General features: G+C 33.3%; 1 protein-coding gene across 1 annotated transcript; it reads left to right on the top strand.

Moving 5' to 3' along the window:
- Positions 1 to 15,512: 15,512 nt before the first annotated feature.
- Positions 15,513 to 23,275, top strand: LOC132555384 (uncharacterized). Its single transcript, XM_060219731.1, has 9 exons — positions 15,513 to 15,719; positions 16,222 to 16,474; positions 17,551 to 17,846; positions 18,943 to 19,089; positions 19,627 to 19,967; positions 20,207 to 20,863; positions 21,072 to 21,662; positions 21,954 to 22,185; positions 22,832 to 23,275. The coding sequence occupies exons 1-9, from the start codon at positions 15,513 to 15,515 to the stop codon at positions 23,273 to 23,275; spliced, it is 3,168 nt and encodes a 1,055-aa protein (XP_060075714.1).
- Positions 23,276 to 24,984: the final 1,709 nt, after the last annotated feature.

Consider the following 24,984-nt stretch of genomic DNA (forward strand, 5'->3'; position numbering starts at 1 on the left):
CTAACAAATTATGTGTTCCTTCCAGATGGTGTGATGTTTCGGTCATGCAATTCTTCAACACATGATAATTTGAGTCATTTTCTTGATTAAATTTGTTACAGTTATCATGTTTGCTTTACACAAAGAATCAGACAGCTAAATGTTGCTTTCCGCTCTCTTTTGATATGAATATATACTTTTACTAGAGTGACATTTCACAAGATATCAGTATTACGTGGTCTTGGAATTAAAAGGAACTGTATTTACAAATACAATCATCTTCTTTCTCCATAAAGCATCGAGGGAGGGGGGGGGGTGTTGAATCTACCGGATTAATGATTACATGTGATTAGGAAATTCCCGCATCTGATGTATTCTATTTATCTTAAGTTATTCAAGTATTACCATTGCCATGGCAACTATGTGGGCTTAGAAATGTCTCTTTATGTATGAACCGTATATGTCTAGTCTGTTGTGAAGTCTGTTGCCCTCAATTATTGACTAAAGTTGTTGTTCTGTAGAGATACTTTATAACTTACCAATGGCATCCAACATTTTAGATTCTTTAAATTGCACATGGAACATTCACCATTGAATTCCGTTTTCAAGAGTTATAAGGAAACAAAAACAACTGAAAAGATAAAGAAAGAAAAATTTTGCATTTTATATTTTGTGCGTTGTCATGTCCAACAAAACGAGTAGTTTACTAGATTTTTATCAAGCGTCTCGGTAAAACTTGTGAGAACGCAATTGCTTTGTTCATAATCACGATCTTGTGTCTTTGAAATTTGTGTTCTATTGTTCAACATGTCGTCACAAACCATCAAGTATCTGGGATGTATGCGATTGCTCTTTTCACACTACTGTTCCATTATGTGGCACGTTGTCTCTTCGTAAATTGTTATCCAAGAGATCCTTTAGCCTTACGTTCCAAATAACAATGTAGAAAGCTTTGAATCAAATACTCCAGTGATTATGAATCTTTAAATCTTGCGCTTCAGTATCATTTGATGACGATAAATACATCTGACATAACAAATCATGCCTTTGTGTTCATTGTGATTTTTAATACAGATATATGAAATTAAAATCTTTGTATAAACTTGAGATGTAAGCAGACACTGGCTACTTGGGTATTTTATAAATCTCGTTGTGGGAATGATTTTTCTAAAACACGTTCGGTTCGGTTTCATTTTGAGGTTATAATTAATGAATTTGCTCAAAATTGACGTTTTTACATCACCAGAGATGTATTGGCATTTTACGTCCCTGCTGGAACCAAAGACAATAAACTATTTATTTAGATATATATATGAACATTTAGTTCAGCACTATTGCAATTAAGTTTATTGTTAATTTCAAAGTAATAAAAATATTTGTAAAGTGAATAGGACTTTTTTATTTCATTACTTTGTTTAACGAGTTCATATGCTGAAACACAGACATTCAGAAGTGTGTGTCGGTAGTAGGAAAAGTTTTACACTAAGTATCTAGCATTATATATACACCCTGTTGACAAACACAATGACTTTTGTTAAGGTTGTCATTCTAGGTTCTTTTGTTTTGCGGAGGGACTATAAGTAATAACAACTAACTAAAAAGTCCCTCCAGGGCTTCCGTAAGATTGCGTTCCATTACATTTGTGAAAAATGCATCTTTTAGCAACAAGATTTTGATGAAAGCTAAAAGTTTGAAAAACGGAGAAAAATTATTTCTGTGATTGACGGAATTTTTCGTTTAAAAAAAAACCCAAATGATTACCTATCATAGTATGAGGGCATCCTGGCTTACGATATAAGGTGGACAGGAAAGAGCTGGCTTCATCGTGTTGTTTACGCAATATCAAAGCACAGTCTACTTCATTTGCAAGTCTAAGACTTACACGTTAGAAGTCTAAGGTCGAACCTAGGGTTATATCTAATCCATGGCTAAGGACTTAATCACGTCTTAGTATAAATTAACAAATTCCTTCGTAAATAAAGCAGGACCATGAGGATTTTAATTCTAATCTTACAAGAAAGAAGAGCACCAGAAAGTAAACCCAGCTTCATTATTTTATCATAAACACAGCATCAGTACTTTATCATAAACACAACATCAGTACTTTATCCTAAACACAGCTTTAGTACTTTATCATAAACACAGCCTCAGTACACAACATCAGTACTTTATCCTAAACACAGCTTTAGTACTTTATCATAAACACAGCCTCAGTACACAGCATCAGTACTTTATTATAAACACAGCATCAGTACTTTATCATAAACACAGCATCAGTACTTTATCATAAACACAGCCTCAGTACACAGCATCAGTACTTTATTATAAACACAGCCTCAGTACACAACATCAGTACTTTATCATAAACACAGCATCAGTACTTTATCATAAACACAGCCTCAGTACACAACATCAGTACTTTATCCTAAACACAGCTTTAGTACTTTATTATAAACACAGCCTCAGTACACAGCATCAGTACTTTATCATAAACACAGCATCAGTACTTTATCATAAACACAGCATCAGTACTTTATCCTAAACACAGCTTCAGTGCTTTATCATAAACACAGCTTCAGTACTTTATCATAAACACAGCTCCAGTGCTTTATCATAAACACAGCTCCAGTGCTTTATCATAAACACAGCTTCAGTACTTTATCATAAACACAGCATCAGTACTTTATCCTAAACACAACATCAGTACTTTAACATAAACACAACATCAGTGCTTTATCATAAACACAGCTACAGCGCTTTACCAAAAACACAGCTCCAGTATGTGATTACAGCTACAGTATGTGATTACAGCTACAGTATGTGATTACAGCTCCAGTATGTGATTACAGCTACAGTATGTGATTACAGCTACAGTATGTGATTACAGCTACAGTATGTGATTACAGCTCCAGTATGTGATTACAGCTACAGTATGTGATTACAGCTCCAGTATGTGATTACAGCTACAGTATGTGATTACAGCTACAGTATGTGATTACAGCTACAGTATGTGATTACAGCTCCAGTATGTGATTACAGCTACAGTATGTGATTACAGCTACATTTCGTGATTACAGCTACAGTATGTCATTACAGCTACAGTATGTGATTACAGCTCCAGTATGTGATTACAGCTCCAGTATGTGATTACAGCTCCAGTATGTGATTACAGCTACAGTATGTGATTACAGCTCCAGTATGTGATTACAGCTACAGTATGTGATTACAGCTACAGTATGTGATTACAGCTACAGTGCTTTATCAAAAACACAGCTTCATTATGTGATTACAGCTACAGTACTTTACCAAAAACACATGTACAGTTCCTTATAAGAAATATAGCTGTAACCTTTCATCATAAAAATTGATACAACTGAAATAAAGATAATAATAAAGTGAATGAACCATCCACTGATCTTAATAACAACTCAACATGGCGTGATATATCTTTTATACTTCTTATTGATAAATCTTATTTTCTAATTCCTGTATTCAATGCTTAGGACATTGAAAAGTGTATTCATGAAATATGACCCATAAAAAATCAGTACAGACTATCGACAGTACTGACTTTGATTCATTTACGTATCATGTCCTCCTTTTTTCATAATTCCCTAACTAGAATTTAAATCGCGTGTGAGAAGCTTTTCAAATTATTCTCAAATGATTTAAGACCTATTACTTCTGCAAAAGTTATATCAGGAACGTTTCAAGGTCACAACTTAAAAAGGGAAAAAGGTATGTTTATATTGTTAGAGCAAGAGTAAATATCTTTTAAAACTTTAGTCGTATTTGATACCTCGATTTCGGCTGTGTTTAGAAATTTATCGCTGTAGTTCATTACAAATATAAGTCGAACCTCGTTATCTCGAACTCGGTGGGACAATGGGAAAAATTAAAAGATATAAGTGATTTCGAATGTTTTGTTTAAAGTCAGGCAGGGGCTGAAGAAATACTTCGAATTAAACGGGATCTTTGAGCTATACGAGTTTAGGATAATGAGGTTCAACTCCATATGAAATCAAAGATTATCATCTTTTCTGCTTAATCTTAATTCGGATTTCGTGTCTTTTCAAAGATTTTAGTGAGTGTTGTGATAAAAAAGATCATTTGTAGAATATTCAAATCATCATTCAAATTTAACATTTTCAGACAAGATATTAAAAGAGATACTTTAACTGTGCTATCTCATCATAAGTTAAAATAGATTTCTTCATCAAACATGGCGTCAGCGATGTGTTAAGGTTTAAATCTGTGACAATGTGTCGCCCTTCTTCACAATGTCGCTCACTTAGCTTCAGTCATATCTGTCATTCCTTACAGGTTAAGTAAAATATATCTATTTTCGCACAGTAATTTATATTTATGTGAAAACTTTGTAAGCCAATTTTATGAAGTAACGATGCATGATATTTATTAACACTGTAAACATTTTGACTGTGTATTAGCAGTAAATATCACCAGTTTACCGTGAGTGGAAATGTCTATATCTATCAGTTTCACACAAATTGCGTCATTATTCAATTAAGATAAAACGAAGATTTATATTTTTTTCGATTTTTATGTTCATTTAATATGTATACATCGTGTGTAAAAAACAGGAAGTAAGTTAATCAGCTGTTTAGATTCTACCGCCAAGTTTAAGGTTTGGAAGGAATTGCAGTTTAAACAGGTTTAATGTCAATTTGAATAGATTGTACAGCTTAACATGATTGTTATGCAGTTTGCTTCAAAACCGTTGGTGTATACATTATGGTTACCTTTGATACGTGTTAACGATTAACAGAAATACAATACTCCTTAGGAGTGGAAACCTGATACTTTGTACCACCGTCTCTTACACTTACTGGCGCGTACTTAGGGCTCAAAATGAATTTCAAGTCGATTATTTGACAAAAACGTCTTTTGACCTCGGAGCATGGAACTATTTTTGGTTTTTATATCTGTATTACTCGTGTGCAGGTAATCACACATCATTAGGTGGCGTCTGAAATACCTTACTTTAGTTTAGACTACCACAAAGAACCTACAATTCTATAAAGACATACAATAAGGAGTATTTCAACAAGCATTCTATGAGTTTTGTTATTCTCTCTACGATTGAAGCAATTCTTTAGGAAAAATGAATTCTAGAACCATATCAATTGAAACACTAATCCCAAGGTATGTAGGTTACCGAATATGAGGAACATTATGGTTTTGGTGAACTACTTGTAACTACATCGGTTTTGTCTACAAATTCAAACCCGAGTGCACCGCTTAAAGCTACAACGTTTTCCACGATATCGCCACAGCATATATTGATACATCAACATCTGTCCGTCAGATTTATTTAGTGATACGGATAAGAAGCACTTCTCTGATTTGTTATTAGTGTGAATGTTTTATCCACATTTGAAGACAAAGAAAATTTAATGCAATATGCATGATTAAAATAAAGATATAAGTGATTGCAAATTGATAATATCTTATGATTAGTTAGTTAGAAGGCAGCTAAGGCATTAGCTTAATTTATGTATCGGAAACACTATACAAGATATTTTTTATTGTCAAATTTTTTGTTCAATAGATATAAGAGTTATTTCCCTTGATTTTCTTTCCAAAAATAACTAAGAGTTATGTCCCTTGAATTAGAGGGTCATCGGTCATCTGATTGGTCAGTTGCTTTCGCGCGGATGCTGAGACCCCTCTCATAACGCAGCCATCTTTAATTGTATCAATACGTAGTTCAATTAGTGGAGTGGATTTGCATTTGTTATGCAAAATTTACCCACCCACTTCCAGTTTCTCATAGACGGAACTCTTTTTTGATAAACTACATTTAAATAATCTTGTTCCTTTATTTTTAGATAAAATTTAGGTTGAAACCTCTACGTCAAAACTTGGCTCGGTTACCTAAGGTTCAGGTTCTTGTTTGTTTTCTTTAAATTAAAACCCTAGTCGCTTACTTTGAGGTGAAAACAAATTTTCTGCTGACTAAGTAAAAATGTTGTTACTTTCAGATGAATGCCTTGTTAAATTTTTACAGACAGATTTGTATGTCCTTAAGAAAATAAAACATCATTAAACACAAAAAAGCCTGAAAATAAAGTATAAAGTATAAAGAGTATAAAGTGTAGTTCCTAGTTTGGATTGTAGAGTACATGTGTTTAACAATGTCTTTAACGCACAACTCAATTTTGACTGTAAAAACACACATTACACATTCTTACATACGTTTTGTATGACATAGGAGACCTGTGATTGACTGAAGGTACCCATTCTTACATACGTTTTGTATGACGTATCGGCACTGTGATTGACTGAAGGTGCCCATTCTTACATACGTTTTGTATGACGTAGGTGAACTGTAATTGACTGAAGGTGCCCATTCTTACATACGTTTTGTATGACGTAGGAGAACTGTGATTGACTGAAGGTGCCCATTCTTACATACGTTTTGTATGACGTAGGAGGACTGTGATTGACTGAAGGTGCCCATTCTTACATACGTTTTGTATGACGTATCGGCACTGTGATTGACTGAAGGTGCCCATTCTTACATACGTTTTGTATGACGTAGGAGAACTGTAATTGACTGAAGGTGCCCATTCTTACATACGTTTTGTATGACGTATCGACACCGTGATTGACTGAAGGTACCCATTCTTACATACGTTTTGTATGACGTATCGGCACTGTGATTGACTGAAGGTGCCCATTCTTACATACGTTTTGTATGACGTATCGGCACTGTGATTGACATAAGGTGCCCATTCTTACATACGTTTTGTATGACGTATCGACACCGTGATTGACTGAAGGTACCCATTCTTACATACGTTTTGTATGACGTATCGGGACTGTGATTGACTGAAGGTGCCCATTCTTACATACGTTTTGTATGACGTATCGGGACTGTGATTGACTGAAGGTGCCCATTCTTACATACGTTTTGTATGACGTATCGGCACTGTGATTGACTGAAGGTGTCCATTTCCCCATTTAGATGACATAACTTCATGGTGTTATATGCATCGTGACGTAACTTAAGAAAAAGCGATAGAATGATAATGAGAATATTTCGATTTTGTATCAGTTTAATAGACTGTTGGTTTTCACAAACATTTGAAAAGGTATGTAAGTTACATGATAAAGAGAATCTTACATTCGTTTCTATTTCATTTGAGAACAATGGAACTCGTCGCGGATTTTTAATCTTACCTCATCAGAGGCTCGGTAAATGACAAATGCTCAGATTTGTTTTTAATTTCATATAAATAAAAACTTATTTAAGATCCTTTATCTATAACAAGATTACGTTCCTACCGGAGCGTAATATGTGAACATGGCACGTCTTAATTTTTTGCAGATGGTGTAAGTTTTAAAAGAGCGACCTGTCTTTCTGCATATAGAAAGCTACACATATATAACTATTTCAGTAATTACTAGTTCCTGGTCTACACAAACCAACAAAGGTAAACAAAAACATGTGTGACTTTAACGAAAAAAAGATCCAGATAATACCTTAAAACTCATAGTCCTTAAATGACAAGGAGACCATAAACAGAAGATGTAACCTTTGATCCTCTGTGAAGGCCGCGTGTTTACTTAACAGTCTCAGGTAAGGCGCACGTAGTGTGCATGTGATCTGGTAAAATCTAACAATACAAGACAAGACAATGATAGGAACGGGTTTTACTAAAATAGAAATTTGGATGAAAGTATTGTTATATCAACAATTTACTTTGTGTTGTGTTAAATCTAGGATATTTTTCTGTTTCATTTTATTGTCTTTTTCTTTGGATCCTTGTCGTGTAGTCCTACATCTGTGAGAAAATCAGTGTGCAGATCAGGTTCTGTAATCACGAAAACCTAAATGGTTTGTTCAAACATATGCCTATCTATCATTACTTATCTTTATTTTGTATTCAAGTTAACCAAATAATTAAATAACAAATGTATGCGTCGTCATGTTCCACAACATGCACAGATATCTATAAGGAGTGACGGGTATGGCACGCAGATCTCGGTATAAATAGCATTACCATTGTCATAATTGTTCGTATTGTAGACAAGGAAGTATCTAGCTCAAACTATTTTTCTTACATTTAAAAAGCAATTTCACATTGTTATAAGCAATTAAGACCTTTTCTATTGAACTATAAAGTAGTGTAATTATCAACTTCATCAATTCATGTTTGATAAAAGTCTTATTCTCGTACAATTAAATGATATATCAACATGGCCAATAATATGTATAAAATCTTACAATGTAAACCTTCAAATTTGAATTGATGACTATGTACCCGTTTAAGGCGTCACGCTTCCTTAAACCTCTTTAGTAATATTTTACATTTAGAACACTGAGCACATATTTTCAACCAGTCGACTAACGAACTTTCCTGTAGGGTTTTCTACATCACTGATCAAACATGGTTTTCGACACACATCAATGAAAAATAAATAAAGATACGTTCAACTTGATTGTATTTCATTGAGAGATCACGTGCCTATCTTAATTAAATGGTAATGGAATATCTCACTTTCTTTCAATTACCTAACACTATATATAAACAATCGTATCCTCCAAGGCCTGCGATAAGATATTGTCTGTTTGACCTAACGACCCGAAATATATTCCTAATTGGAATTTTTTGATGAGGACATTTGCATATGAATATTATCATTATTATTTTAAACCATGTTTCCGGAATCATGTATCTGTTATCACTAAAGACACTTTTAAATATCCACTATGTCTCATATACGGAGAATAAACTAATTTTATTTGGCGATCAACGTTAACACTTGATATCTGCAGTGGTTCTTTACCTCGTGTTGTATACATGTATGTTATACACTTCCAGAATGATCCAGGTATTGTGTTTAGTATTCCGATGGCACAAAAAGTGATAGGTAGAAAATGCTTTGTCACTACCGTGGTGTGAATAGGAATTGACATAAAACACTTGAGTTGTTTTCGCATGATCATACTGTCTTCGCTCTATACTTAGATGTAAATCGTTACCTGGAATGGTAATAAGGAAGTTATAAAGAGCTCAACAGGACAAAAAACCGCTCCAGCGTCTCAACATGTATCTTAAAATCTAATCTGTAGTATTTATGATGTAAATTATCCTAAAGATTTATAGAAGCATCAGGGGCTCTGGTCATGAATTACAATGTAATTCAAGCATGATTGATCTTACATAAATATCTCGTTCCTATTCTACCCTTGTTCAATTCAATTCGACCTTTGTTTGAGTTCACCGCAGTTCAAATATTGCCTTTGTGTGATGAAAGAAGGAGTGACATTCCTGAGATGATATTAAACTGGAATTTTCATACACAAATTAAATACTAGGAAGTAAGTATCCAGATATATTTCTCAACAAAACAGCGTCATTAACTAATTCTCAGGATGTAAAAAGTTTTAATAAACTATTGTTATGTATATGGTGGTATCCTCTAACCAGGAAGTAAAACCCAACAATGTCAGAACACCTTCAAGGTGACCGATTCAGATATCAGAAGTCTTTGTATTGGGTAATACCGTTATAATGAAATCTGATGGTAGCTTCATTCGATTGGACAGGTATTTTTTGCGTGGCTTTATGCATTTCATTTTGGAGGACAGGTGTTTTATTCAATAAATTACCACATTGTTACGCATGCTTCAAATTTCCGATCCTAAAACAATAAATAACTCTTCAACATCGTTATCAAAACCATATATATACCCGCATTCATAAAAAAATTCCTAACCTTAAGTAATGCATTAGTAATATTAATGGGAGAAGTCCTATTGACTCAATATATCCTCGACCTCTCGTCATTCTACATTCAACATTACCAATCCTATATGTAGATGTATACATGAATTCTGTATAGTTATACTCATTAACAATTCTACAATGCTTAGATGAGAAATATCTCCATAATCTTAAAGGCGATTTATGACACATTCATGTATCATCATAATAGATTTAATTTTTTCACAACAAATGTAAAGCAGGATTGAAAGGCGAGAAGAACTTTACCATTTCAGTAAATTTGAGTAGCCGATAAAAACCCGTTTGGTTGGGCAGACAATCAGGCCCTATATGCATAGGTTGCCGTAACCTGCGTGCCGCGTTTGAATTATTTGAATAGTGGCACGGTTCTGACTATACATTTGTACTTGAAGTTCTTCTAAAATGACAAAATTTTGACTTACTTAGATACTTATATAAATACATACAACTTAGAAACATATACAAATACATACAATTTAGAAGCTCACACAAATGCATACAATTTAAAAATACAAACAAATACATAAATCTTCGAACCTTACACAAATACATACAAATTAGAAACTTATACAAATACATACATCATAGAAACTTATACAAATACATACATCATAGAAACTTATACAAATACATACATCATAGAAACTTATACAAATACAAACATCATAGAAACTTATACAAATACATACATCATAGAAACTTATACAAATACAAACATCATAGAAACTTATACAAATACAAACATCATAGAAACTTATACAAATACAAACATCATAGAAACTTATACAAATACATACATCATAGAAACTTATACAAATACAAACATCATAGAAACTTATACAAATACAAACATCATAGAAACTTATACAAATACAAACATCATAGAAACTTATACAAATACATACATCATAGAAACTTATACAAATACATACATCATAGAAACCTATACAAATACATACATCATAGAAACTTATACAAATACATACATCATAGAAACTTATACAAATACATACAACATATAAACTTATACAAATACATACATCATAGAAACTTATACAAATACAAACATCATAGAAACTTATACAAATACATACATCATAGAAACTTATACAAATACATACATCATAGAAACTTATACAAATACATACATCATAGAAACTTATACAAATACATACATCATAGAAACTTATACAAATACATACATCATAGAAACTTATACAAATACATACATCATAGAAACTTATACAAATACATACAACTTAGAAACTTATACAAATACATACAACTTAGAAACTTATACAAATACATACAACTTAGAAACTTACACAAGTACATACAACTTAGAAACCTATACAAATACATACGCCTGTCTGTTTTAATAACTGTTTTACTAGTTGATTATATTACTTAATACTATATGACATATCCTAAAATAACGGTTAGGTAACGCCATTTTTAATTGGATAATTTGATCTAATCTTCAATATATGAATTCCAACGCTAGCCCAAATATTGCTGCCAACTTTCCAGTTGAGGTAAATGTTTGACATCGACATTGAAGAAATTTATTATAACGATATACTTAAATGTGCCATCGGAATGTGGAATGGCTGTAACGAAGAACATCTTTGTGACATATTCCGACTCACTTTTTCACCGCTTCAAGAGAGTTTGTCAGTAATTTCAGAATGCCAATAAAGACGATGACCGTTACTGTAGGTGATATTCTCAATCCAAGGATCAACGTATGTTAAAAATATCACAAGGAAATGAAACAATATGACACGGTATTGTCATTCTATAGTGAACGATACGTAAATCCCCATTTCCATTTGAAAGAAACATACAACTTCTGATGAGTCTCCCGTCACGATCTCTCAATAGCACAGGGATAGAAAAGCAAAAGGATGTGAACTATTTGTATTTATGTATTATATCTCCCTGGAAGTTTGACTGTATTGCTAAATATCAAAAACCCATGTATACTGAGATTGTACCTGTGAATAATTTATTATATAATGAAGACACATACCTGAATAATGAGTAAATGACAGACAAGGCTAGAACCCTTGACCTTAACTATTCCAAAGGTGTCAAAATCAGTCGAGCATAACGATTTTAAGATATTTCTGTGAGGTTCATTGCACACAACATTTACCATACTTTGTAGATTAGTGTGCCTCTTTTGTGTCGCCATACACAGACAATGGAGGATCTTTTGATGGGCCCAAACTAATTATAGTTAGGCCTAGAAAGTTAGGCCAATTATAATCAAAACGTCTGTTCGACAATTTTATATTTGTACATAAAGAACTTGTACAAGTAAATGTTGTACTTATAACTGTCATACTTATAACTGTCTCGTATTTTCAGACTTGTAACTATCATATTTATAACTATCATACTTGAAACTATCATATTTATAACTATCATACTTGTAACTATCAAATTTATAACTATCATACTTGTAACTATCATATTTATAACTATCATACTTGTAACTATCATATTTATAACTATCATACTTGTAACTATCAAATTTATAGCTATCATACTTGTAGCTATCATATTTATAACTATCATAATTGTAACTATCATATTTATAACTATCATACTTGTAGCTATCATATTTATAACTATCATAATTGTAACTATCATATTTATAACTATCATACTTGTAACTATCATATTTATAACTATCATACTTGTAACTATCATATTTATAACTATCATACTTGTAACTATCAATTTATAACTTATACTTGTAACTATCATATTTATAACTATCATACTTGTAACTATCATATTTATAACTATCATACTTGTAACTATCATATTTATAACTATCATACTTGTAACTATCATATTTATAACTATCATACTTGTAACTATCATATTTATAACTATCATACTTGTAATTATCATATTTATAACTATCATACTTGTAACTATCATATTTATAACTATCATACTTGTAACTATCATATTTATAACTATCATACTTGTAACTATTTTATATTTTCAGACATGTAACTATAATATTTATAACTATCATAATTGAAATACTGGTCTATTTCAAACTTGTACCTATCATACTTTTAACTATCATATTTATGACTGTCATACTTGAAATAATCTGGTCTATTTCAAACTTGTAGCTATCAGACTTACGAATAGAGAAAATACAAAGATATAGAGTAAGTTGAATTGCCAAGACTTATCAAGCAGGATAATTCCATAGTCATTTCATTGAAGATATTTACCCACTTCATTTCCACTTAACCGACAATTAAATTTAGGATTGTTTTCTTTCAGTTATTTATTTATTTGTATATTCATTACTCACCACATGACATGTATAGATCTTTAACACCACTATATTATACGACTAAAATGTCCATAACATATTTATGTTTAAACTGTATACATGTGATATAGTGACTAAATAGGTAGCTTCATACTGAATCACTAACACCAGTTTTCATTTTTGTAAAGCATGTATTGTCAATGATGATTTGTCGATACATAGGACGCATTTCAATCTGCTGGTAAGCTCCTTCCAATAATTCTTCTGTTTGGTCATGCTGCCATAGTGTCTTCAACAGGATTGCCTACCACGTATCCTATATCTCCTTGATGTGTATTACGCAATTACACATAATCTATTTCATACAACTGAAGGTGCCAATATAGGTAATGTGAAACACTAACAGATATGATAAGCTGTATACAAGATACTCACACCAGACAACACAAAGCCCTCTTTTGTGAGCACACTCAAAGACAAAGCGTGCACAGTTCCATATCAATTTAGTTTCGGGTTGACAATTTAGAATGCAATTTGAATTTTCTTGAATTACGACAAACATCTAATATATTATTAAGCCATTGTTGTTTGCTATAAATACACCGATCAATAGCGCGTCGGCAAACCGTTCTCTTTGTTTAATAGTTTATAGAGAAGGCCTATTCTACGCTAGGATTTAACTTCCTTATCAACCAGTTTGCGTACAATAATTCATGACACCGGTGTATTCTGCATTCAAGAGACACCATGTCAGTTTTAAAGTAGAAGTTCAATGATGGTGCGTCATACCTACTAGTGGTCTTAAATATGACGAAGTGCTTCCTTCATACTGGATCCTGGGCAAACCGTTTATATTTACAATCATGTAACATGTAAACAGTTTAAATCGACATAGAAATGTTTCATAATAATATGTGTTTTTCTTAAAAGCGGAGTAGATTTATCGCTTTTTTTGCATGTAAGTATATTTATGATTGCTTGTGTCGTATCATATCTGTATGATATAGCAGACTTCATTGCTTTGCTATATATTACGTCAATTTGTATTGAAAAGTCTTTTAACAATCTGTTAAGCTTTCAACCTTTTTCCAGGGTATTTTGATTAACTACTAATATTTGATAATTGTTGCAATGGAGTTTTTAAAAAACCACTTTATAAAACATAAACAAATATTGAAAGGGAAATTTTTATCGAATGCACTCTCTTTCCTTGTCATCCCTTGCCACTCCATTTTCCGGAAATTGAAGACCTGTTTGTTCAGTATTTGACGTAATTGCTAGACTCATCAATGCGATTGATATCAATTGTAGTGTAGGATAAGTAAGTAAATAGTGAGAGAGATCTGTTTCGTTTAAACGCCTGCAAGCAAATCGTTGTTTAAGTTTTGCGATGTACTAGTCTGCCAAAGTTTTAAAAACTAGGGTCTCGGTTCTGTTTATGTGCACCATGATAATTCATAGACCTTGTCGGTATATCACAAAACCTTGCATACAAAAATGTCATGTGGCTCATTCTTATTGTTATTGTGAAGGTACATCATGAACAACAAAGGAGTAGACTTTATTTATAAAACAACGTGTATTGATTTGATCATTAACGGAGGAAGAGTGATAATTTATCCTTAAAACGGTAATGTTTCCATTCACTAAATCGCTTGGTTGTGCAATTGTTTTTGTAGCCATGTTCATAAGCTACGCCTCTGTTTTAATTGGCAAGGATACAATACATACATAGACTATCTGTGTTTGTAGTATATAATTGCCTTGTTACTTATTTACATGGATATGTATATGAACTAATCACAATCACGTGATCAGTGGTTTTGACCTTGTAGTATTTTATTACAAATATCACCAAAGAGAACCTTCATTTTTTAAAAATAATTGGCTCTAATTAGATAGATTTTTTTTTTCAGCGATTTATGTTTGTTCTGAGCATGCACCCAGTAAGGAACTGCCATATCGCATTTCAAACAAACATAGAGATACGTGCCTCGACGCTGTCGAAGAGTTGAATTATTTATTTATGATGAATTCATAAGCGATTGTAATACTTATATAAACCAAGTAAGAAAATTAAAAGGAGAATTGAAATTGAACTTGTATGGTTTTAACAGGTCATGATTTAACTTATTTAGGTATTGAAAACGAATTCCTTATTATCACTATGGTTTTTTATTAAGCAGACAAAAAATTCTACCGGAAACGAGTTATCGAAAATATTGATAATATACTTGTGTAAGGTCACGACGAAATAAGACGTATGCTGTTCCTCATGTTTAATTTCTTTATTAAGAAGACTCATTTTCGTTTATATTTCCAAAATGCTTTTATTGTTGTAAGACTCGATAACTATTCCTATCACTCAATATGAACAAAAGATACCTTTTTCTGTAATCGATAAATGTATGAATGGTTATCATTGTAGGTTTTCACAACAGAGTGAAGTCATGACAACTGAAATACTGAAGACGTCCACCTCGTCTGTTGACAGCGGTTACTTAGAGGCTGTGGAGAGAGCAGATGAGTTCGATGATTTGTTTGATATAGCCGATCAGCTGGGCGTATCTACCGATAACCTAAATGAAATAGATGAGATAAAAGAACGACTGATTATGCATCTTACGCGCACAAAGGACGGCAATCCGAAGGACTTGGTAAGAATCTTTTTTTCATTGATTCCGGTACCTTGAAGAAATAATATAAAAGAGCTCTCATTTGTCGCCTAATTCAACGTATTTTTTCTTTTAAAAATGAACTTTCGTAAATCTAAACTATTTGTATGTTTATTCGAAACATACAAAAATAGTGAGGATGCTTGCCAGTTCAGGAATAAAAAGGTTTTGCTGATCTTCATAATATTTACTGAAAATAACCCTGGAAAATCAATTCATTTTTTTTTCTTATTTCGAAATGTGTGGGAAAAACTGAACGGGGAGGCCATTTTGTTGCGTCTTTTTCAATTGATGACGTAACATCATCGTATATATTATGACATCTCAATCGATTTCTGACTACCGTAAATTACTTAAGTGACATATGAAAACATGGATAAAAGACCGATTATGTTTTTAATAAGTTTAATTGAAATAAACATGTTGCTTTTTATCAACATGCATATATTTGTTAGTCTTGTTTCATTTTGTTATTTTCTTTCAGAATGCAAAGTCAATGGCAATTTCAAGTCAAGAGGACAAACACAAGCGCGATAAACTACTATCGCTTTTGTTAGATTTGAAAAAGGTTATGGATAAGTATCGAGACAGAAATCCCGGTGAACTGGTAGGGATAAGAGGAACAGACGCTATCGCAAGCAGCTTAAAAACAGAGGGAACCGTAGATGACCTCAGGAAAGAAACTGAAATGAAAATTCAGTCTCTACAAGAAGAAGAATGCCGATTTGTTGTAGCAGGTGGGTAGTTTTGCTTATACTCTTTTCAATGGTAATTTAATGGTTTATAACTTAATATATATAATCAATATTTGAAGGGATATAGGTGATCCGCAACCTTAACAAACAGTCGTTATTCTGGCCCAAACCCCTTTATATGGGAGAGAAAGTGATGCACATTTAATATCATTGATATCATAACACATGGTAAACTGAAAAGTTCATGGAATGTTAATTATCTTCTTATAATCATAAGATTAAAGTATAAAAATTAATAGAGGTGTCTCCCATAATTTAAAACTGATCAGTCTGCCAACATTTAATTTATGATTGTATGTATGTTATGTAAGTTTTGTATATGTGCAATGTATGTATGTGTGTGTGTGTGGGGGGTATGTTTAGGGGGAAGGGGTGCGTGTGTGTGTCTTTGTGTGTGTCTGTATATGGTGTATTATGGTTATGTCTGACCACCATGTTGTCCTGGGAGAAGACTTACACATGCTCTAGACTGGTGTCTAATCCTATTGATTATTTTTATCAATAAAATATTCTGAAATGAAAATAACCAAATTCTCAAAGTTAAGATAAAGCGCTATCAAAGTTATAAATATTTCAACTTTGATTCAATGATAATACATTTTTGTCATAATGATTTTGTAGTAAAATATAAACAAATATCATATTTCTGATATGTTTTTCCTTTTTGCCAATGACCCAAATACTAGTTTGCTCTATTATTAAACATTTTTAAAAAATAGGTCTTCCATAAACAAAAAGAAAAAAACAAACAAAAAAACAAAAAAAAAAAAAAAAAAAAAAAAAAAAAAAAAAAAAAAAAAAAAAAAAAAACAAAAAAAACAAACAAACAAACAAACAAAAAAATGACATTTGTTATGACTGATAATTAATCAAAGTTCAGCGGTTATGCGATTGGATTCAATGTAATATTTGGGGGAAATCTGTATTGTTTAACTCATTACAATTGCAAAATTCTGAGCAAACACATGTAGGGTAAACAAAGTTGAAATAAAAGGATATTGACAAACAATAGCTACATAATTGGACACTTGTTAAAATGAGTTTCTTGTAACTTTTAGGTGAAACCAGTGCTGGAAAATCTACATTGATCAATCTACTGTTAGGATGTGAGATCCTACCCACAAGTATGCAGTCCTGTACTTCGGTAATCACGAAAATCGCGTATGGGAGTTCACTAGGGGCAGAAATACAGTACAAAAGCGGAAAGAGACGCAGGTTTTATGATTTGACACAAGAGAGTCTGATGGAGGAAGTCTGGCCGATAATCTTTGTGAAGGAGGACAAAAGTCGTAAGAGGGAGACAGAAACAGGTGTACTACATGTGAAATTCGAAGTCCCAGCATGTATATTAAAGGTATATAATAAAAGAAAACAAGAAAGGAACATTCCATGTTATCCAATTCTTCCTCGACCACTTACTTATCAGTAAATTAGGACTTTATTAAACATCAATACCGTGATATCAAAGCTAAATGAAAAATGTCAAATATAGGAAGAAATTCTAGATTATAGCATTTTGCGATTATGTTCATATTGGTAACTTAAGCACGAGACAATCAGTCAAGTGCATTCACTTATGTTATATCATCCTTAATACACCAGAACATGCACATGTACATCCGTAATATCACTGACAAACAGACAGACATCAAGAATTCTCAAGCGTGTGAAGAATTTGAATTGGATGCTAAGATATTCAGTAATTTTAAATTGATAACCTAGCAAGTTCAACAAGCTTTCTCTATTTCTTCCTTACGCTAGTATTAATCTAAAGATACTGTTTTAAAGGAAACTGTGTATCTCTGAAAAGTATTGACTCTTTAATTAAAGCAACCATAACTATCAGTTAACTACATATTATGTACAATGTATATAAACATCTGTGTTTTATATATAATATTTAATATGTAGAATAATTTCATGATTAATTCTAAAGTGAGGGTATGAGTGTTAATACGAAACATCTAAGTTTCGTTTTGAAAAAAGCCTTTCCAAATTTCTCAAAAAAATGTTGTATATCATTTCATTCACTTAAAATAGGAATCATCCTTTTCCCTTTTAGAGATATAAAACATGTAGTGAGAATGTGCTATAAGACCAATCTTGTGGTGACTATATTAAAACGATAAAAAATTTGTTTTATCAGTCTGTATTGGAATTGATTTCAGAAATCTCAAAAAACAATATTTTTATTGATTCCAATAGTGATGGTTATCTCTCTTATTTGACTGTATTTTTTCATGACATAAAGTGATTGCTATTTTTTTTTCATAGTTTAAAATATTTTGATCACATCTTATTATGAATCATAATACATAATCAAAACACTTACCATTGTATATATCATTAATATTGAGCAGTGAGAAAGGCTTTCGTGATAAGTATAGTTTCGGCATTGATTTTTTATTATAACTTCTCTTAGCTTTATCTGATTGTTTTTTTTTCTTCAGTGCGGTCTAGTCCTCATAGACAGTCCTGGGATAGGTGAAAACGAGGCTATGGATGGTATCATCGCATCTTACGTTCAGGAAAATTTCGTCATGGGCTTTATTTACGTGATCAAGTCTGACAACGCCGGAGGTGTCGATGAAGACAGGGTAAATAAAACAAAAGAAAAACAATCAGAAAAATGATAACTAACAATCAAAGGCTTTTTTTTAAAAAAAAAAAAAAAAAAAAACATTTATACTCAAAATACTGAAAATCACTCATACTTCGTGTGGGATTTATTTTCGTGTTAATACTGAAAGAGAGTCAATCGTGAATTCAAAGTCGTCACAATAATTAATTAATTCTTGGTGACACCCATGCCGATTCGGTTTATGTTATCGTAGTCCAAATATCTAATAGTCCATCATTCTCGCATCTGCAGTAATTCCTAGATGATCGTTCGCCAAGACATGTATTCGTGAAAATTTCTAAAGAGGGGGCAAAATGTTAAAACCTAGTAGGTGACAGGGCGAAATCCAAATTGGTTAAAATAAATCCTAGAATCCAGGTATTGCGGTGCACTAACCCTTCGATTCAACGATTTTTCAACATTGAATGAAATCTTAAAAGAACAGTATTCTTGATTTGTACGTCGAAAGAAAAGTGTGATGTGTCTATTTCGCATCTAAACATTTATTTTGTAGCTTTTGACACTAATAAGAGTGATTTTAGAGAAACAGAGGATGCAGTCCGACGATAAAACGGCAATACCTTTCAATCCAAAAAGCGTTATGTTTGTGTGTAACCGTTGGGACGTCATTACGCAAGATCAGCAGGACCTTGTATTCAACAATGCTGTAAACAAACTTTCCAAATGCTGGCCGAGTCTAAGCGCAGATCAGGTTATCCGCATGTCCACATCGATGGCGTTGCGAGAAGCCGATATCGATCCTGACTTCATCCCAGAAACCTACAGAATCCTGTTGGAACACCTAAGGAATATATATATCATTGCTCTTGATACAAGGATTCAATCTACCTTTCAGTAAGTACAGATGCCAATTAAATAAATGTTTTCTTGCCGTCCACACCAAAATGTGTGTATATAATTTAAATGAAATAATGTGTGTTATGCAATATATCAATTTCCTTGCTCTGACTATATGCCAAACCAGTCACTGACAGTATCTTTAACTTTTATCTAATGTAAACCATCTAAATGAGAGCATTTTAGCCCTTTATAACACAAGACTATTTTTTAATGAGCTCACATTTGATTGCTAGGTGGGTAGCCAATGTGGTGGAAAGAAGCATGTTCCATATTAATTCAATCGTTCAAGATATAAATTCAAGCCAAGATGACCTCAATCAACGAACAATTAACATCACAAAAAGTCTTGATGCACTACAACACAAAGCGGAAGGATTATTCCAACGCCTTCGTGAAGAAATAGAAGGAATGACTAATGAAGTTTGCAAAGAGTTTAGGGAACGGCTGAAACGTCCCTCGGTGAAAGCAAAAGTGTTGAGTTGGGAAGAATGTGAGCTTCCTGCAGTAGATGGGAAAACATGGCCTCAAATCAAAGATAAACTTGATTTCAAACTATCACAACGACTGAGCGATGTTTTAGAGGAATGGAACGAAGAAAATGACTACATAGTCAAGATTGAAGAAAAAATATTCAGAGAAGTTCATGACCAACTCAATATTCTACAAGACGATTTCCATGGCATAGAAAAACAGAAGGGCGTGTCAGACCTGTCAAAGTCTCTTTCAAAATCGATGCAGCAGCAACTTCATGCAGCCACTCCAATGGCAAGTATCTTTGGAATGACACAACAAGCTGGTGGTGAACAGGCTATGCCACTGAAGGTGATGACGCAAGCGGCAAATCCTCTAGGGAAAATGTTTCACAAGGTCAAACTGGTTGATGAGTTCAGGTAAAATTATTCTTATGTTTGTAAAAGAAAAAATTAGCAAGAATAAAACAATTCAAACCAATGATATTTCAACAATCTTAAACTATTTTTTTTAATTCATACGCAAACTATATCAAATGTGTTTAAATTATTTTGAAAAAAATCATGTCATTAATGAAAAGATGATATCGATGTAGCATTAAGTATTTTCACTTGATAATTCTTTCAGAAATGCTCGAAAGAGGAAAGCCTACGTAGATGACCCATTAAAAGTTGCGTCTAAAAAAACTGAGAGTACATGGAAGAGGCTAGTTTTAAAGGATGACAACGACATCTTAAAAACCATAGTTGAAAGCATAATGGAGAGACCAATCAAGCAGCTATCAAAAATTCAGAAAAACATTCCAGCCCTCATCGATTCCAACAAACAGTCTCTGGAGCATGCTTATGCCTGTAGGTTGGATGCAATGGAATCTAAAGCGCTGTATAATTACATGCAGAAAGATTTTGAAACTCCTGCAAAACATATCAGCGACTTTGGGAACGGTTACATAGCAATCACAACATTTCGCAACGAAGAATTGAGACTTCAAGAGGAAATAAAGTCAAACTTGGGGAAATGTTCACACAACTTCCGAAGTTCCAATGTTATATTGGACAGTCGATCAGCAATAACAATCAAACTCGTGGAACGCGGGCTATGGACGGTTCTTCAGCCAGGAATGGTCTACACCAAAGATGGAACTCAACCTTCCACTATTCGAATGTATAGTCAATCCTCAGGAGTAGACTCGATCTTCAGAGAAGTTGCTCGGATAAAGTAAGGAACCAAACGTATTTTTCCTGTTTTTGCGTATCTAATATAAGTGATATTGTGATTGCATAAAGAGGTTTCATGCCATTATTATTGCTTAAAAATAAGACGGGTTCTTTTTTTATCTTTTGATAAGTTGTCTCGAAAACTAAAAAAGTATTCCTATGTACTGAATACATTGTCAAAATTAACCATTAAGAAGACAATACATGGCTTTCTATCAGCAAAGTTAAAATAAATCAGTACCTCTATTTATCTAAGACATTATGTATATTTTATGTTGGTTCCACTTTCCAGACGACTTAATTGTCCACACATCGCAAAATTACTTGGCATCCATTACTCTGATGTCCCCCCGCCGGTGTCTCTCTTTCTGGGAAGTCTAGGCAGCCTCAACAATTCACGCAAACAAGACCCAACCGGTTTTATAACAGACATTCCTCGAATTCTCCAGGAAGTTGCTGTTGGAGTGAACTATCTCCATCGCGTTCAAATGGTCCACATGGAACTTAGCATCGGCACTGTGACGGTAATTATTTCGAATTGTGTAATAAAAGAAATTAATAAAATATAAGCATTTTTTCTGAACCCGAGTAATGTTCGTTTACAGTTTCAATTTATAGTAAACTTCATAACGATAACAATTCAAAGTAAGATTGGATATATATACCTTGTTCACTTTTTTCAATGGTTTATCCTTCCTGATATCAGAATCCTTATTCGTGTGGCATAACATCCAATGCATGCAGTAGGGATACGTCTATAAACACTGCTTGATTATTTTGCTGGTAACGTTGTATAGTCATTTTCCTATTCTGCCATATTGGGAAGTCCTAATCAAAGGCTACTGTCCGAAATAAACGCAATCATCACAAGAAATAACTTTGTTTCAGAATTACTTGAATTGTACTATGTCAAACGCAGTGTAAGGACTTCGTCACAAATTTGTTGTTGCAGTTCACATTAGTCTTCATTTTATGCCACGCTTATTTCGAAACCTCCCCATCTGGATTTGACTTTCCTTTCTATCACTATGGATTTTCCGCAGTCGCCTCTTTGGCACCAAAACATAGGAATTGTTTCAATATCTTACAATGCTACCGGCGTTTGTGAGATAAATTCTTTATTGTATTGTTCTGTTGAACATCATTTTGAATTTATTTTAATGTTTAAAGGTGGACAGCTATCGAAATGTGAAGTTGACCGGTGGATGCTTCCCAAGGCATGCTAAACTTCCTGAAAATATCAGTCAAATTCCTGCTGCTGATTTTATATATATACCTTCCTTTGTACTTCGTGGTCATAAATATGTCAATCGGGCCGATATCTATGCCTTTGGACTCCTTATGTATGAAATGCTTCGCAACGAAAAGCCTTTGCAATCAAAACATTCTCTGGCATTGTCAGAGTTCTGCAAAACCTTACAAATTGGTCAATGCATTAGCGAAGAGCTTGGGTTCAGCAAACTGGAACAAAAGGACAAGGAAATCATAAAGGCTCTTGTGAATATGTCTGTGCAAACGGAACGCCTCTGTGATACATTAGAAGAATGGCTGAATACACGTTCTTCTCAACATCCCGAAGCACTTTGTAAAAGTGAACAGGACACAAAATTGTAAATTGAAACATATTTTTGTGTCGTTGGTATACGTTATTTGTTTTTGTTTTCAACTGAAGTATTAACTTTAATATACTATGACTGACTGATAGATAATATGATATGTACTTCCTCAAGACAAGAACTTCAGAGTACAAATTATGGGTGTACACCCTATAACACAATAATGTAAGACAATTTTGTCTTTTGTCAAGAACAACGTGTCTCTGTTTAGTTTTAGGCATGAGTCGAAATCATTTGTTAATAGATGTGTAAAGATTGGTGTCCTCCCTCATGAAGTTCAAAATGTTGCGTTTTGTTAAGTCAAAACATTGTTGAGTTAAAGTTATGTAATATTTAGTTTATAATTCTGTAGTCAGTTTCTTTTTAGTATTTATTCCTCCCCAAGTTTTTGTGGGAGCATGAAGTCGCCGCCTTCTCCGTCCGTCCATGACCGTGGCTTTGCCTACAGTGAAGGAAAGATAATGAAATTTGGTGCAATTGTTCCAAATACTAAAGAAATGTGCAGTGTACCAACTTCATGGCCCTCGAACCCTTAATTACAGAGTTACTGCCCTATGCTTAAAATTTCGTGTCTGGGGCATAACTTTGTTTGCATTAAAGCTAGGATAATGTAACTTATTGTGTACATAGACCATACTATGACAATATTTAGATACCAAATTCAGGGCCCGCAACCCTGTAATTACATAGTTATTGCCCTTTGTTTAAAATGTTTTGTCGAGAAAATAACTTCGCGTGCATTTACAGTTGGATAATGCATACATGCAATGTATACATTGACCATGCAAAGATAATGTGCAGTGTACCAATGTTAGGGCCCGTTACCCCTTAATTACACAGCTATCGTCCTTTGTTGAATTGTGTGTCCGGATCAATACTTTGCCTGCATTTGAAACAGGATATGGAAACATGATGTATACATTACTCATACATAAATAAAGTGCAGTTTACCAAAGTCAGGGCTCATGACCCCTCAGTACAGAGTTATTGCCTTTTGTGAGAATTTCATGCCATGAGCACAGCTTTGCTTGCAATAAAACTTGTATCATGGAACTTGATGCGTATATTGGCCATACTAAGAGAATATGCAGTGTACCAATTGTAGGGCCTGCAACTCCTTAATTACAAAATGAATGCCCTTTGCTGATTTTTCCCCAATAAAAATCGGTGCGTTGACATTATTGTTTACATGTTCAATAAATAGATAGAACAAATCGCTTCTATTTGACACACGGAACTCCCGACCATTGGTAAAATCATTTCAACGATCTTTTCTCCAGGATATAGAAATCGCGCTGCCTCCTATACATAGTTTATCGCGGTTAAAATGTCTTCATTATTGATCCAATATATCGTACCATCGTCAGTAACGTGTAACTTTGTGATAAAATATATATTGTGATCAATATGTGCTTTGTTCTCGTCGTGTGAATTGTTTATTCTGTTTTCAATGTGTGTAGTTGTCAGAATGACATGGTTTTTAACTGTACTTCAATAAATTGACAAAACAGCATATTGTTTCTCTCTAACGAAAGTAACTATGTCAATACCGGAACAGCTGTTTGGAATGGAAGTGTTAGTCATGACTAAAAGGAGAGAGAAGTCTGTTCCTGGTGGTGTCTGTCCATATTTCTACCCACAGCCTCACATCATTGTAAAAATAAATCACGTCGGATGATTGCATCAACCGTTTGACAGTTGACTGGG

Source organism: Ylistrum balloti, unplaced genomic scaffold, assembly GCF_031769215.1.
Source record: "Ylistrum balloti isolate Yb309-2 unplaced genomic scaffold, AGI_CSIRO_Ybal_v1 Utg370482, whole genome shotgun sequence".
Taxonomy (NCBI): domain Eukaryota; kingdom Metazoa; phylum Mollusca; class Bivalvia; order Pectinida; family Pectinidae; genus Ylistrum; species Ylistrum balloti.